This window comes from Onychomys torridus, unplaced genomic scaffold (genome assembly GCF_903995425.1).
Source record: "Onychomys torridus unplaced genomic scaffold, mOncTor1.1, whole genome shotgun sequence".
In the NCBI taxonomy this organism is placed as follows: domain Eukaryota; kingdom Metazoa; phylum Chordata; class Mammalia; order Rodentia; family Cricetidae; genus Onychomys; species Onychomys torridus.
The window spans coordinates 267,023-285,018 of record NW_023413756.1 but is presented as its reverse complement, the minus strand read 5'-3'; the positions used below and the strand labels follow the sequence as shown (position 1 = coordinate 285,018).

General features: G+C 35.8%; 1 protein-coding gene across 3 annotated transcripts in view; it reads left to right on the top strand.

The window, feature by feature from the left end:
• Positions 1–17,996, top strand: part of Ankrd28 (ankyrin repeat domain 28) — a 153,333-nt gene that overhangs the window by 51,821 nt on the left and 83,516 nt on the right. Inside the window, exons 1-2 of one of the 3 annotated variants that reach the window (XM_036176710.1) lie at positions 9,557–9,669; positions 12,266–12,349. In XM_036176710.1, coding sequence (XP_036032603.1) covers positions 12,336–12,349 — 14 coding nt within the window. In that variant the 5' untranslated portion in view covers positions 9,557–9,669; positions 12,266–12,335. Of the gene's footprint in view, positions 1–9,556; positions 11,187–12,265; positions 12,350–17,996 lie in introns of those variants that run through there. The other 2 variants (XM_036176707.1, XM_036176708.1) reach the window with 2 other exon arrangements.

Sequence of the window (17,996 nt, the reverse complement as noted above, 5' to 3'; positions counted from 1 at the left end):
GTTTTGATAGTGTAGGTGATAGTTTCATCAAACTAGGGTTCTTATACATGCTAGGCAAGCTAGCATGACAAGCTAGCTAGACAAGCACACAGATGATATTGTAGTTTAAATGATATCCAAGGTTTTTTTTAGAAAACACAATTTCTTATAATGCTTTAAAAACAGGAAGCTCTGGTTTTAAAAGCTGTCCTTAATGATCATTTTGTTTTCTCCTGGCCCATAGCCTTTCACACCTTTATGACAAAAACTTTCCTTTTTAAGAAAAAATAGATACTACCAAATGGCTTATTGACACTTATTTGAATGAGTCAAGATTTTATTTGGGGTTATAACAAGGTTCCAGTTCAGAGAAGAAAACAAACATTAAAAACAAGCATCTTAAATTGCCCCACCTTGTAGTCTGCTCAGATTATCTGAGTGTGTCTGTGTTCACATACGAATGCAGGTGCTCTCCGAGGCCAGAGGCATCAGGTCCACTGGAGTTGGAGACAGACAGCTGTGAGCCATCTGGTGTTGGTGCTGAGAACAGAACTTGGGTCTTCTGCAAGAGCAGCTTGCCACTGAGCCAGCTTTCCAGGACTTATTTTGTAGATTTTAAGGAATAAATTTAGAGGCTTTTATAACCCAGTGGATTTAGAGCACTGGTTGTCAACCTTCCTAACACTATGACCCTTTAATTCAGTTCCTCAGGTTGTGGTGACCCCCCCCCACCCATAAAATTATTTTCGTTGCTACTTCATAACTGTAATTAGCAACTGTTATGAATCATAATGTAAATATCTGATTGCAGGCTATCTGCTATGCAACCCCAGTGAAAGGATTGTTCTACTCCAAAGGGGTTGTGACCTATAGCATGGATGAAAGGCTTTGGCTCTTTAGGGTTTACTTTTTAGCAGTGAGTTTAATACGTAGTCTTTATGTTTTGGTAATGGGAGCTTTTGTCCCTAACCTTTCTGGGCGTGACTTTTCTTAGTTATAGGGTAGTGTTTCAGGTTAGAGAAATGAGAGCCATTGCTCTGCTCTGAGGAGTAGTGCTACTCAGAGACAAGAACAAAACACAAGCACATGTTTGAATGTGCACATGCACGCACATGAGTAGAATCAATCTCTCTCTCTCCTGGGCTAGGGAATCTAGCTCGGTGTTAGAACATTTACCTATCGTGTGTAAGACCTGAGTTCAATTCCCAACACGCAAACTTTCTGTCATAATTAAGACTGTCTTACACACACACACACACACACACACACACACACACAGTTTCATTCCATGTGACATTTATAAGTATTGTTTTGTGTTTTTAGAAATCCCTTACAGAGAAGCAGGGATGTAGCTTGGTTAATGGAGTACTTGATTAGCCTTTGTAAGGCTCTGGAGTTCAGTCTCCAGCATTGCAGGACAAAGGGGATTTTGAATATCAGATACATGTGCATTATATGGCATATATTATATTTTAAATCATTCTTTTACTCAGCATTAAGGTGGTTTTCATGTTTTAATGATGTTTAATGATTTTACTAAGTACGTTTTATAAGCTTCATATTATTTCCTTATGTCAAAATTTTTTATATAAGTCAGTGATAGCCAAAAAGTTTGAAAGGCATAGTGAAGTTATTGATAGCTGTTGGCAGATTTTTTTTTCCCCTCCATTCACTGTCTTGTGGTCTCTGGTATAGAATTTCACAGTACCTTACTAGTGGTTATTTCTGCTATAGTGGCAGTTCATTTTTAGGCTATCTTTATGTCCACAGTGAGTTATTTTAATGCACAAACTTGATTTTCACTCTTCAACTTGGTTTTAAAGGTATATTCCATCATGTGCAAATTTAAAATGTATTTGCTATAATATAGCACTCATGGCTCTTCATGTCTTACCTGCTCTCTAATTTTCTACCTTATTTTATACAGCCCTACTATATATTCTGTGGGTAAAGAGGTGGCTGGGAAGCATTCTAGGCAAAGGGAACAGCATTATACAAAGGCAGAACTGTATGGAATGTCATGACATATTTTAATTGCAACAAGTTGGCACATATGAAACTTAGGGTAGTAGTAGAAATCATTTAGATTCTGTGTGTGTGTGTGTGTGTGTGTGTGTGTGTGTGTGTGTGTGTGTGTGTTCCACCTCAGAGGTCAAAAAACAACTTGTGGGCATTGATTCTCTCCTACCACGTGAGTTTTGGGAATCAAGCGTAGGTTGTCAGGCTTGGCATCAAGTGTCCTCATCCACTGAGCTGTCTAACTGGCACTGAGACAAATATCCAGATGAACTGGGTAGTGATATTTGACAGGTATAAACAACAAGAAATAGAAAGTTCACCTAATTAGATGGCACCTGTCCGAAAAGGAGCAATGCTTTTATGGGCAAGTATATTAGTAACATTTGCAGACTAAAACATGCTATCTTTCCCCTCAACACACACACACACACACACACACACACACACACACACACACACACACACGCAGGTGCTCTGGGGATAACACTGCATGGTGTGAACATAGCAGGAACCAATGGTAGGGAAGACCTCTAGAATAGCATGGACTTAGGAAAACAGAAGGTAAAATGACCTCTTAAGAGGAGATAGACTCAAGAGTTATGCTTAAGAAGTTATGATTTTATTCAGAATTTATGTGTACACAATGAAAACTCTGCCTTTACTTCCTTTCAAGACTATAAACAAAGCATTTTAATAGGCTAAACAGCAAGTAAGGTTTTTAGAATATACCTGACATGTAAAAGTAAAGGAGGTGAAAGGGAAGACTGTTCTAATAATAATTATGAACTACTATTGGATTTTGGAAAGTAAATTTATTTCTTCATATCTCAAGTAGGTTGAAAGTAAGCAAAGCTACTAATCATTGGTGCTGACTTGAAAGCCAATATGAGTTAGAGAGTCTTTTTTCTCTTTAATGTTTTGTTACGCTCAGATCTCCCATTTGATCTATCTAGTATTTACTAGTTTTTTGTTTTGTTTTGGTGGTGGTTTTGTTGTTTTGACTGTCTTGCTGTGGAGGCCAATCTGGCATTGAGTTCATAGACATGTACCACCATACCCAGCTGAATGTGAGTTATTCTAAACAGGCTAAATTTTGCCTTTTAAAAAACACTGAAGAGATGGCTTGTTGGTTAAGAGACTTGATGCTCTTGTAAAGGATCTGGATTAAGTTACTATTACCCACATGGCAGCTCACAACTGCCTGTAACTCCATGTCTCATATCCTTTTCCTGGCTTTCATGGATACCACGCACTCACAGGGCGCACACACATACATGCAGGACTCTTACATACACATAAATTAAGTTCTTAAGAAAGATTATTTACAATTCATGTTGGTTTCTGTAATTTAAAAACACCTGGGTAAATGTAGTATTGCATTACTGTACTTTAAAAGTTAAGGAGAGCAAGTTGCTATGGTTACCTTATGTTTACTTTTTTAAGCAATAATTACATGAGACAGCCAAAGAATTTCCACTAGTACTGAAAGATCAGTAGCTTATGTATACGTTGGTTATTCCATACACAAATTAAAACTATATATATATCATTTCCATTCTAAAGTAACTATCATTTGGAAAATATTGAAGAAAATGACTCACGTCTTTTTTAACTGTAACAGGGTGGAGACACACTAAACATACTATTTTAAAATTCAAGTAATGACTCAGTTTAGAACATTTTTCTTTAGTTCTGTTTATCAAAGAATGCTGTATTTTGGGGGGTGTAGTGGCAAGTGCCTTTAATCCTAGCACTTGAGAGGCAGAGGCAGGCAGATCTCTGTGAGTTCGAGACCAGTCTGGTCTATAAGTTCCAGAACAGCCAGGACTACACAGAGAAACTCTGTCTTGAAAAAACAAAAAATAAACAGACAATGAAAAATGTTATGTTTGTGCATAGCAATTTTTTTTAAAAGATTTATTTATTTATTTTGTACACAGTGTTCTGCTTGCATGTATGTCTGCAGGCCAGAAGAGGGCACCAGATCTCATTACGGATGGTTGTGAACCACCATGTGGCTGCTGGGAATTGAACTCAGGACCTCTGGAAGAGCAGTCAGTGCTCTTAACCTCTAAGCCATCTCTCCAGCCCCGTGCATAGCAATTTTTTTTTTTTTTTTTTTTTTTTTTTTTGGTTTTTTGAGACAGGGTTTCTCTGTGTAGCTTTGCACCTCTCCTGGAACTCACTTGGTAGCCCATGCTGGCCTCGAACTCACAGAAGATCCTCCTGCCTCCCGAGTGCTGGGATTAAAGGGGTGTGCTACCACCGCCCAGCCTACAAATGTTCTTTTCTTTTCTAACCCCCCACCCCAGGTGAGGACCAAACCAGGGCCTTGCGCTTGCTAGGCAAGCACTCTACCACTGAGCTAAATCCCCAACCCCTTAGCAATTTTTATGATTAAAAGGAGGAAAGTGTTTTTCTAATGTGTTTGTGGTATGGAATTTCTTTTCTAAATAATTTTTATGACTTAATAAGCTTATAAAATGCCATGCTTATTACTGTTAAGTAATATTAATTCCATTAGTTGTGGCTGGTCCTAAACTTCTTAAAAACAAAGGAGATATCTTATTAGAATCTATGACTAGTCCAATCTTAGCTAATTTAGTTGTTAAACCTGCCAACAATCATGCTGTAATTTTTCATATTCATCATATACAGAGTCACAGACATTCTTAAAAACTTTTAAGCCAATATAAGGTTAATCATATTTGGCCGGGCGGTGGTGACACACGCCTGTAATCCCAGCACTCGGGAGGCAGAGGTGGGTGGATCTCTGTGAGTTCGAGGCCAGCCTGGTCCCCAAATTGAGTTCCAGGACAGGCTCAAAGCTACAGAGAAACCCTGTCTCGGAAAAAAAAACAAAAAACCATATTTTAATGAGTCTTTTATTTGTAATACAATATTGTTTTTTTCTAATATTAGGGCTATTTTAAACTGAAAATACTTTATAGTTAAAATAGAAACTGGATTAAATAGTAAAGGGTCTTGTAGTAGTAGGAATTGAAATACTGTGCTTTAGGGTAAATGGTTTGGTTACTCAATGCTATGACCATAAGAGGTCAATCACTTTTTCTTTTCAGCTTTTCCCTCTTTCAGACTTAGCATGGGCTCTAGGATAACTCCATTCAGTCATGCAATGCCTAGCATACTTCATGGTGTTATTATCAAACATATTGTTGTCCAGTTGGAGGGCCATTTCCTTCTTTCTTTTTAGGTCCAAAAATAAAGACTTTCCTAGAAGCACTACAGCTGACTTTCCCTGGCATGTGACAGAGCAAGCTAGCTCAGATTGCATCTCAATTACTAAATGAGTCACTTAGTAGGTAGAATAGAATTACCATGATCACCTTACTCTATTCAAGATTTTTCCAAGTCATATGGGATATAGAAGTGGACTTCCAAACAAAACTGAAGGTAGGCTATAAGAAGGGAGAGGTTAATGGTGGTTAAATTAAAGTAGCAACCAGAGGCAAGCTACATATTACAGAGAAAGAGGGAAACTACATATTACAAAAGTTAAACCTTGTCATTTTCTTCCAGAGTTAATTTTCCCACCAGTATAAGTTATTCACAACACACTAATAATGGAAAACACTGTGAGAGTTCTAGAGTTTTCTTATTTTGTTTTGTTTTAAGAGGGGGCATTCTTAGACTGTAGGAAACCCTTGTATAAATGCCACTGACATAAGAAAAAATGTCAAATTTAAGAAAATATATTTAAGGGGGTTGGGGATTTAGCTCAGTGGTAGAGTGCTTGCCTAGTAAGTGTAAGGCCCTGGGTTCAGTCCTCAGCTCTGACCAAAAAAAAAAAAAAAAAAAATTCCTGAAGAAAATATATTTGAGAATAGGAAATAGGAAAAATTACTCCTTAATTTTGACCAAATACAATGAAAGTTTTATCTTCAAATGTTTTTCTATTGATCTTCCCTATGCAAACCATCCTCCTTTCTGCATCCTTGTGATCATAACTCATGAGTAAATTCCCTTCTAACTGTTGATTGGGGCACCCGGGCTTATTTTGTAGCTTGGCTATTGTTAGTGCTGTGATAATGATGGATGCACAGTATCTTTGTCACATACTGTCTTTGACTTCTTTGGGCATATACTGCAGAGTGTTATAGATGGGTCATATGGTAGTTGTAGTTTTAACTTTTCAAGGAACGTTCACGTTGATTTCCATAGTGGCTGAACTAATTGACATTACTACCATCAGCAGTATGTAAGAGTGACCATATTGGAGTTGGACATGGCAACCCAACAGGAGGAAAAGCTCTCACATTCAGGAGTACCATGAAAATAAGCTAACAGCTATAATATATACACAGAGGTCCTGGTGTAGACCCATATAGGCCCCCATGCTTGCTGCTTCAACCTCTGTAAGCTCATGTGTGCCTTGCTTAGTTGATTCAGGAGGCCTTGTTCTCACCTTCCATCATCTCCTCTGGCTCTGCCAGTCTTCCCCCTCTTCCACAGGATTTTCTGAGATCTGAGGGGAGGGATTTGATAGACTCCCATTTCCTCCCCCCCTCTCTCTCCCTCTCTCTCTCCCTCCCTCCCTCTCTCTCCCTCTCTCTGTCTCCCTCCCTCCCACTCTCCCTCTCTCTCTCTCCCTCTCTCTCCTCTTCCCTCCCCCTCCCTCCCTTCCTCCCTCCACATAATGCTGTGGGTCTCTGCATCTTATTTTGGACATGTTAAAAATTTAATTTTAGCAGTTTTTGCTTACCCTTTTAAAATGTAATGACTATATAAGAGTATTTAAATTACTCATGTGGGTATCTTCATATCTATTAGATAATACTGTATATTAGATCATACATCTAAGATTTGAGTAGTTTATTCATGCAGTACAAATGGTGTTTTAGAGCCTTTCCCCTCAATGTAAGAATGAGTTCTGATCCTAAAAGCTCCAGCTAGTTGGTATTGGTTTCTTTGAGAGGAAAAAAAAAATCAAAGTTAAAACAAGAAAACATAACAGTGAGGTTTGTGGATAGCTTTATAAAAGTATCCATTAGTGTCCCAACCTCCTTTTTAAGAGGCTGGACAATTGGAAGTTACCTTACATGCCAGTTACAGTTAATGAATTTGTATGCTGTTCACTTTCTCATGAATGTATGATCTGATCTGTGTTTCATATGTAAGCCTCTGGTCTATGTTGCCTTTCAGCTTTTTGTGTTCTTGTACTGCTTATTTATAATATAACACCCTGTTTATATTGTGTAAGGTCTTAGCAGATGAAGTTTTTATACACATACAATATTTTCTGGTTATTTGATGTGCTGTGCATAGAAGAAATAAGATTGAATATTTGTTCAATCAATGCTATGTATTTTGGTAAATGTCTTTAAAATAAATATTGTTGTTCAAGGTGATTTTTGTGTGCCTTTAGATTATTACAATATATTACACTTTGAGTAGAGTTGGTCCAGTCTTGCCATCCTTTATGAATTTTTCTAAATTCATTAGATTTATGTAGTACTGATGTGTTAACACTTCATTTTCCAATCATGGTGTAGGTGCTGACATAGGGGCTTTAAATTAAATTTTAAAATTTTGTAGGATAAATTTTATGGAATGATTGGGAAGCTGGGCAGTGGTTGCACATGCCTTTAATCCCAGCACTCAGGAAGCAGAGATAGGCAATCTCTGTGAGTTCAACCGGGTCTACAGAATAAGGACAGCCAGAGCTACACAATGAAACCCTGTCTCAACCCCCACCACCACCACCACCACCACCACCACTACACACAGACAAATACAAAATGGTTGGGAAAACCTTCAGTGTAAAAGTTGGGCTCAAACAAGAAATAGGATGCAACTTCTTCAGTCAAAAGTAGGTGAACTTACACACTAGATAGTTTGGAACAAGTTAAAATTATTTGTATGAAAAGAGGTTCTATTTTGAAGAAGAACCCTGAAAGTGGGCATTAGGATGTTACTATAATTTCATTTTTATATGTATCAATTATTAGAATGATATATTTGATTCAACTATATGGAGATGGGTAATATTTATGTATGTTGCATATTTGCATATTTGTCTTTAAAAACATTTTATAATTTCATTTTTATATGTATCAATTATTAGAATGATATATTTGATTCAACTATATGGAGATGGGTAATATTTATGTATGTTGCATATTTGCATATTTGTCTTTAAAAACATTTTATAGATTTTAAAGTAACTAATAGAAGCAGACATGGTGACATGTACCTAGAGAACCATCTACTAGGGAGGTTGAAGCAGGCAAATCTGTTCAGTGTTCTAGGCCAGCCTGAGCAACATAGCAAAATCCTATCCACCCTCCCCACAGAAGATAACTATTGAACCCATGTGAATGTTGGTTCTTCTGTAGATGGATATTTACAATTTCCAGCAATTGTTGTTTATAATTTCTGATGTTCTTACCTATATTAACTCTCCCCCCATGATTTAACAAGTAAATTGGCTTAAACAAAGAATAGCATTGAAATGCTCATTCAAAAATAACTTATTCACAAATAAATAATATCTTTTGTTACCTAAACTTTCAATATTATTTATAGGTTTTCTTTAATGATCATTTCTATACATAGCATTAAAATTTTAAAAGAATTTTATTGATAGTAGGAATATATGTTTTTGGCATCAAGCATTTTGATCATTTGGATGACCGGGCAAAATAATTGATTTCTGAGTTCTTTTTTTTCCTGTATAAAATGGGAATGTAGGAGATTATTATATTAAGGAAGGACAGATAGCACCAAGCATAAAATAAAATGCTCAGAAATAGCATGAGTTTGCTTATAAGAATATGGGATGCTAAAAGGGGAAAATACAGACCAACGTGGGGCATAGTATTTCTTTGTAATAAATTGGGAAATACTCTTAGTCTGGGGCAAAGTGAGTGAGAAAAGTAGTAAAAGCCAACTTCAAAGAGGTTTGGATGGTATGTTTGCAGTATTTAGGATGAAACCCGTGACCTGGTGCATGCTAGACAAAGGGCTACAACCCCAGTCCCCAAATGGTTGATTTTCACACTTAATTGTAGCTTTTGGGAAATTACTTTATCGGGAAGGAGGAGTTGGTTGGTTGTTATCTTTGTAAGATTCTGTGCTCTTTTGACATGTGAATAATTCAGGACAAGATTTTATGCAGCTGCTTAATTGTTTTTAATACTTTAGAATGTGTTCAGATAGGAAGGTATTATTTAATTTTTTCAGTGAAAATTCAAATGATTCATAAAATTTTAACATTAGGAGGAGGAAGAAAAAGGTCTTGGCAAAAATAAGAGTAATGCACCTTAACTTAGCTTCATGGTTTTTAGTCTGATAGGATATTTCTCTTTCTTCTTGAGAGCTCTCATAAATTCACTACAGACATTCTTACTGCAGTTGTTAGCATGGAGTTAAACATTTGCTGTACTGTGGCATACGAAAGCAGTTAAGTTGTTTGGGATTGTTTACTTGCTAAAGCCAGTGTTAGTCAGCAGAGGCAGTACACCAGATTTCCTTGTGGCTTTTAGTGGAAAATGTTAAAAGCGCACTTATTTTTCAGTTATAGAATTTTCAGTTTGATCTGGATTAGTCACAGAACTGGCATGAACCTTCTAATTGTGAAGGCTGTCCAAATGCACTATTTTTTTCTCCTGCTAGAGGAAGTTACATCCTGAGCAGTCGCTCAGCTCTCTGGTAAGTGTAACATGTGAGCATTACTAGGCATTTCGTCCTGCGGGTTGCAGTCTTTGCTCTTCAGACTGTTGCTGGGTTGAAATGCTTCTGCGGGACCGATTCTGAGGTTGTGTAGATATTTCTCAAGGGCCTACTCATTTGAGGATATCAGCGGCATTTTGCAAGATCATCTGAGGAACAGGAAAGCATCTGAAATCAACTGAAAAGGATAACTGTAGCGGTTTTTACCAGGGAAGGAAACTCTTGGCACAGAGGCAGATGATTGAATAAAGTAGTTGGCTCAGAGAAGATGCACAGTCTGCTGTTTTTCCTCTGAATGAAGACCGTTTAATGGAAGCTGTATTCGTGTAGAAATGAAAGGAAATACTAGAGTGATAAACTACGTTCTTTCCTTCTTTTTTTAAATGAAAACTCAGAAGCAGTAATTGGAGCTCAAAGGTCTTCTGATTTTTTTCCTGTCTGCTTGTTGTGTTAGGATTCTCCACTGACACCATTTCTGCCTGGTGCCTGTTTCTTTTTGCTGGGCAGCCAGAAACAGCTGCCTGATGGAGAAAGAATGAAAGCTTTGCCTTGCCTATGTTCCTGATGGGATAAAGCTATCTGTGTTTCGGCTGTTATATGCGAAGTTTGGATTAATCAATTTGTGTTCTCGTACCAGTAGTCCTGTTGTCTCCTGTGATCTGACTCATCACGTGTAAATGTGCTGCAGCTTTGCTGTTAATGCAGAGTGGTGGCTGTTTGTTTTTTCTTTCTTTCCTGAACACAGAGAGAATTGTCAACCCTTCAATTTTTAGGATTTAGGCTAAATTCTATATCTTTTTGTTTATTTCCTGGATAATATCTGTGTTAAGTCAGTGAAGCTGAAAAAAAATGAAGACAAAGTAGAAGTGGAAACAGAATAGTGAGATTCTGTTTTTCTTTTCAGCCACAAGCCGCCCAGCCTACTGGTAACTGTATGACCTTGCAGACAAGAGTGGGGATATCCGTGGCCACTTCTATCATAGCAGTTGTTTCTAATTTCATTTTTTATGCTGTGCTGGCGTGTCACCCAAAACAATGATTGTTTGTACAAGTAAATTTCAGAGCTCAATGTAACTTACTTTGGTGGAAGAAAAATATTTTTAAAAGAATTAGTTCTTGACAGAGTTTTAATTATTGACACACCAATGTGAAACTTTATAGATTGTAATAACCTGGCAGAAAGAAATAGGTTTTTATTTTAGGAAGTTATGTATCATAATTTTAAACTTGAGTTTCTCTAATATCACCAACTATAAAACCAGCTGCACTGTTCAGAGAATGTTCGTAAGTGGTAGACAGAAGAGGAGGAGAAACCGCTTGTGCTCCTTCCACTGTGACTCCTATCCCATAGCGTGGAGTTGAGTGTTACAAAAGAGCGAATGAGTCGAGTGTGTATTGTTGTCTTGGAGGAGGTAGAAGATGATTCTCCTGTATTCATTTCTAAGTTGCCCCAGGAAAGTAAATCTCTACATTCTCCACCCTCTGGAAGTGTATTGGTAAGCTATGAAAGTTTCTGTTGATTATATTTTATAGAGCTAGTTATGTAAATTTAATTTTTTAAGAATTACATTGAGTTAAATTTTCTAGTTTCATTAGAAGCTCCAGGCAATATATGGGTCTGTATGATGCAGTATTATTTGTATGTAAAATGAGCACATTACTGAATTTTCCTTTTTCAAATGCTTAGGTTCCACTTTAGACTACATCTGTTCATCTCCTTTTGAGGACTTGAAAATAAACTAAGAAGTAGTTATGAAAACATGCTCTTGTTTTCTTTTGGTTTTAGAACTGATCTGACAAGAATCAGGAACTCTGCATATTTTTGAAAAGGTTGACTACTACCAGCAACGTCAAGGCATAGCCTTTTCTATAAAGAATTTTACCTATTTGCATGCAAGGCTTTATATTAAAAAGAATCAGGGTACATCCTTAACCTTGCTTTGAACACTGTTGTCAACTAACTCCTTATTTGACTAGTATAATATAATGCCTTGGAGAGGCTATGTAGTTTTTAGGAAATTGTATTTAGACATGCATATATTTATCTTTTCATATTCAGATGTATATTATTTTTTGGTTTTGACTTTTTTTTTTATCAGTTGCTAAATTTCCTTTCTGGGATTTCTATCATTATATACATATAGTAGGAACCCCATGTATGTTATTAAAAATCTCCTTCTTTCATAGCCCTCAGTGGGATTAATAATTGCTTATTTGACTGGTTTTTTTCCAAAAATAGATTTGAATTATCAGACTTATATTTGTGTATATATGTCTTTCTTTTCATCATGTATAAGCAGAGGGCTTTCATATAAGAAATAAAATGAGTGTCTATTACTTTATTTTGGTCGAATTACTTTTGAATAGATTTATTAATTAAGCTTCTTTATTATACTTGCTCCCCACAGGATGAACCCCATACTTTGATATGATCAGTCTGCATGAAATGTCTCAAACCTTTCAAAAAAGATTATGGCTGCAAGGGAGAAAAAACATTAGCTTTAGAAACCATGCAGAAATATCTTTAAAATTATACATATGATATGATTAATGTTTTGTTACTTTTTTTTTTTAGCCATCACTGGTGCAAGCTATATTTAATGGTGATCCAGATGAAGTTCGAGCACTAATATTTAAGAAAGAAGATGTTAACTTTCAGGTAAAGCAGTTAATTCACTTACACCAACCTTTTTAACCTACCTTTTTTTTTTTTTTTTTTTTTTTTGGTTTTCAAGACAAGGTTTCTCTGTGTAACTTTTTGGTGCTTTTCCTGGAACTCACTTTGGAGACCAGGCTGGCCTCAGACTCACAGAGATCCGCCTGCCTCTGCATCCCGAGTGCAGGGATGAAAGGCGTGTGCCACAATCCCCCGGCTTAACCTACTTTTAAAATACCTCTTTCCTAGTATTGTAATTTTGTTTGCATGTTTTTGTTTAAAAGCATAATTCTGCAACAGTTATTTTCTGTGAAGGCAGAGGAGTCTTGCTTGGGATCCAAAGGGGAACACTGAACATATGTAATGTACTATCTGAAAACCCACAGCTCCTCGAAGCCAATTAAAAGATTTTTGTCCTCTGAACTTTTTACTTTAAAATTTTCAAATATAGGAGTGTTGAAAAATAGTCTCAGGACCCTTCCTTTGCTTCAACATTGATAACATTTTACTGTTCACTCTCGTTCACAAAGATAGATCATGTGTGCATGTGTGTATGTGTGTGTCTAGATACATATGTTCTTCTTTTGTTGAACTATGTTTTGAAAGTAAATTGCAAATATGACATTTTGTAATAATGCTTTTTTAGATATAAGGGTTCTTTTAAAAACTTGACGGAAAAGATTTCTGTAAAGTTAAAATGTATCTACTTTGATTATGAAATCAGATGTGATTTCTGTAAATAATTGTGGTGAGAGTTTAATGAAGACTTTTTATTAGTGTATATTTGCTATACAAAATTGTGGGCTTCATTAGTGACATTTTTGTTTAAGTAAATCATGTACTTTGATCTTATTTACTCTCCATTACCCTTTCCTATCCTCCCCATCCCTTCCTCTTTTCAAATAGTCTTTCCATTTTCATGGGTCATATTTGTTTGATTCTATGTAGATAGATAGGTAGATAGATACACACACACACACACACAGAGACACATACATATACAAAGACTCCTGATTCCTAATTAGACACAATTATGAGGGACTAATTGTTTGAAAACTTTTTGAACTTAAGAACATAGTAGATGTAATATTCTCTGGAAACAAATGTTCCTCTGAGCTAAGGATGGCATGAAAAGTCTCATGACTCCTAAAGCTGCTGTAACACCACCAAAAGAGATGTTCTAGAATTTTTTGTAATTATAAAAAAGCATATACTACAAACACATCTTGAACTCTGATCTTTCTCTTTACTTTTCTAGAGTACTCTGACTATTTAATGTTGGTAAATATCTAATCTTTTTTTTTTTTTTTAGTTCAGATTACCTGAGTACATTTGCATTATTGTCTCAAATGGTTGATTTCTAAGAACATGGAGTGTTGACCTGGAGACTACTATCATAACTTTTTTCCCCTAAACCTTTTTTAAGTAAATGGCTTCTTGGTTTATATTTAGTTGGAGAAGCATGCACCTAATTCAGGATTTATTTATTTTAAATGGAGTACGTGGTTCACTTTACCTAATTAGGCTGTCATAGCAAGTCTACTTTGCCTAGCACAGAAAATAGTTGTAGGATATAGATGTATGAGCAGAAGGGAAATAGTCATACACTACTTCGTTTGGTTTTTGATCTTTAACTTTAATAATCATTACAAAGCTTGTAGGTGCCATTGCTTCTCTTATTTTATTAGGTCAAAATACCTTAAACGGAAAAAATAATTGAGCCTTGTTTTTGAACATCATTAGCACTATAAGAAATATCAGTGGCCCTTCTTTGAGGGAGAATGTAATAGGTTCCTGGTCATAACAAAGGTTAAGTGTTGAAGAATTATACTCCTTGAAACTGAGATTTCATGTTTTTAAAGGTTATTTTATGCAGATGTGTATATGGTATTTGTGTGTGTGCCTATGTGTCTCTGCATGTGGAGGTTAGATGTTGACATTGGATGTCTCTTCAAGTTGCTCTTTAGCTTATATTTTGGGCAAGGTATTTCACTTAATCTAGAGATTTGCCTGTCTGTAACCACCCAGCACTGCCTGGGGTTGCAGATGCTTGCTTCCACCCCTAGCTTCTGCATACCTCCTAGGCATCTGAACTCAAATAAGGCAGCTTACTGGTTAAGGAAATGGAAGCTTATTGCATGTGTAGTTTGTTGATGGAAGTTATTTGTTGTAGTGTTGGTGATCAAATTCAAAGCCTTAAGCATGCTTGTTGAATAATTTCTCCAGAGCAAGATGATTATCAGTTGTCCTTATGACAATGCAGAGTTTAGGATCTGAGCCTTGTCCTGACAACATGGGATGAGTAACAACTGTACATATTCAAAACAGACAAAGCAGAAAGAATATTCTCTAGATTTCCTTTCAAATCAGGGGGAAACATCTTTTCTAGAATACTGATGAAAAAGCCCTGAAGTCTTGGTGGTTACAGGCCTGTTCTATCAGCAGGCAAAATAGAAAATGATTATTTATCTATTTAATTAATTAATTAATTTGCTTATATCAGTTGTGATTTGTTGCCTGCTTCATTCATTTCTTGGGGAAAGATTAGGATCTTGTTTTCATTGCTATATCTGGAGTGGATCCGTATTTTCATAGGAAGAAGAAACAAAAAAGTAGTTGCTTACAACAGAAATAGCAAACTTCTGGAAAAATGAAAAGTTACTTATGAAAGAAGCACTGTAAACCACTAGGGATAAATAACATAAAAATTAAAGCTATATGGTGTTTATAATATAAAGAACATTGTAGACTATGAGTCAAATTTTTTTTCACCATTTTAGATGTACAACTTTGAACAAATCCCAACAGCTTCAGCACTGACACTATGCTTTTGTTGTATATATTTAGGGTTACATTAATGAGCTTCAGAGTCATTCTTGAACCCAAATTTAGGATTCTCCAAAAATTCTCAATGACTTTGAGTGCTTTTCTGACTTTACCCAGAAGATTTCATTTTTTTTATTTATATGACTAAAATAATAATTAAATATCTTTCCTTAGAATATATAAGAATTTGATGTCATATTGTAGTTATCAAATAATTTAATCTGAAATATTGATGGCACCCCACTTCAGAGAAAAGTCTGATCTGTACTTATAGGAAAGCTGTTTTTCTGCAAGTAAAAATTATTTTTCTCTATCCAGAGTGGTAGAAATTAGTTAGTGTTACTTACAAAATTTGACTTCAGAGACAGACATTTGTATGAACTTTTAAAAAATTACTTAGTTTTACTCAAAGTACCATCTTGTGAAGTTAGCAGAAAAATATTTCTATTTCATCATTCACTGTCAAAATAAGATTCACAAAAGTTAAAAATGTCTAGGATCAGTAGATATAGCACAATATTTAGATATTTTTTAGCTTATGTACTTAGATAAATTTTAGTTTCTTTTACCAATATTTTTTACTTTCATTGAGTATGACTTTTTTGCCAGATTTTTCTATATTCTGTGCTTTTTATTCCTAATGTAAATGGTGTTTCATTTACTTTGAAATGCTTAAGTTTCCCTCTGTACACAACCTGTTTAACAGGCCCTCTTCCCTGTAACACAGCCATTCTCACTGAAGATGACCTTTTTATGAGTATGTTGGAAAAAGCTTACATGCTCTAGAAGCTCATTGCAAACAAAAGGCCAAGGTGTATAAATTATAAACACTGTGATTTTAACATTCCATACGAGAGATGAATCAATTTACATGGAGTAAAATTCTTTCTGGAAGTACATCTCCATTGGCCAGAATGCACAGCTACCATTAAGATCTTTCTGCTCATTTCCGTGACCCTCAACATTCTCCTTCTGATTGTAGATGGTCTGCCCTGCCACCCTAAGTGTCTCCCATGTGGTGAGACTGTCTACAAAGAAGTATCAAATCCTAGGACTCTGAATTTAGAATCTACCTCTAGCTTTGGTTTTCCACTATAGTAGAAACAGGGTACCCAGAAGAACCCTCTATGTAGTAGTACAGTGCTATTTTGGATGAGGTATGATAAAAGCAAAATGGAACTTATCTTATCCTTCTAATATAGTTCCTAAGTTTATGTTATCTGGTGGGGTCCCTAAACCATACTACATAGTACTACATACTGCATAGCTTTTTTGGACATTTGCAAAGGTAAAATTTATGGATAGTTATTTTAGTTGGTATTAACAACTAAAGTATTAGTTACTTTTAGAGAAAGCTGCCGTCCCTTTATAGATGAAAGTTAATCTGTATGAGACTTGTGTGTATATATATGCATGCACATGTGGAGACCAAACGTCAGTGTTGAGTGCCTTCCTGACACTCTTTGCCTTATTCTTTGAGACAAGGTGTCACTGACCCTGAAGTACTGATCCAGCTAGACTGGCTAGCCAGCAAACTCCATGGATTTACCAAAATTACCATTTTGTTGACCCCCATAAGAATTATTTATTACTCAATCATATTAGAATGCCTTATCATCTCTTAAACCCCCCCCCATCCCTTTCACTGTCCCGTTGGCAGTACCTACATTTTGGGGAGATTACATTCAAATCATTTTGCCCTCAGTCCTCAGGTCAGGAACCTCAACTTTTAGAAAAGCCATTTTTCTAAAAGTTCTTGTCATTAGAGTTTTTCTGACAAGCTGAGTTTTTACTATTTTATTACAGAGAAGAAAGTTATGATTATAAGATTATCAAGCAGGAGATCATAAAAGTAACTCAAGAAATTATGGAACCCTGGGGCAGCAGGGAGCAGAGACAGGATGGATGCTGGTCACTGCCATTCTGCACAAATATTCAAGTGAGCCAAATGTGTAGTTTTTGGTAACATGGGGCTTCCATTTCAGATCATGTTGCCAGTTTATTGGTACACACAAGCCAGTATAAGTAACTAATACATTCAAAATTGTGCAAATCAAAATACTTTTATTTTGAGTCAGGACTGAAAGGGAAAATTTGCTTCATCCCACTCAAATGCTGTATTCACAAAGAAAATATTTTACTGGCACTACATAATTGAGATTCTCTACTATGAAATGAATGATTGTAATTATTAAATAAATATGCAGTTTCATACAATTACTAGGAATCCTTAAAATAAATTTTTCATGTCTTATAATCACTGTAGAATACATTTATCTTAGTAACACATTTAAAAATAACACTATGCTTTTTTTCCTGTTGTTGTCTTGACACTCTTATGCTAAAGTTACAGGCAGACACAGACACACCTGGTTTTTCCCATGTTGGAGGTTTGAACTTAGGTCCTCCTGCTTGCAGAACAACCACACTTGCACACTGAACCATCTCCCCAGCTTTTGTTAGTTTTATAGAGAATCAAGGATTTGAATACATCTCACCAAGGTTATTTCAAAGATGTTCTATACCAGTAAAATGTAGTAAATGAAGTGTTTTAGGATGTCATATATGCTTTAAAAAAAAAAAAATCAGGTACAAAATGTAATAGCTCAAGTATTTCCAAACATTGGTTTAGTAAAGAAATGGCATTCAGGGAAGGTTTGTGGTTGGTTGTTTTGTTTTGTTTTATTTTTATGTAGAAACTGAGTTGCTTATTTGCCTGTCCAAGATATTTTACATGAATCTTAAGTAATCTCTTTTAGTCTTAGTTTCCATATAGAAGCAAATTGGTATTCAGGAATATAAAGAGTGAGCATAGTATTTGAAT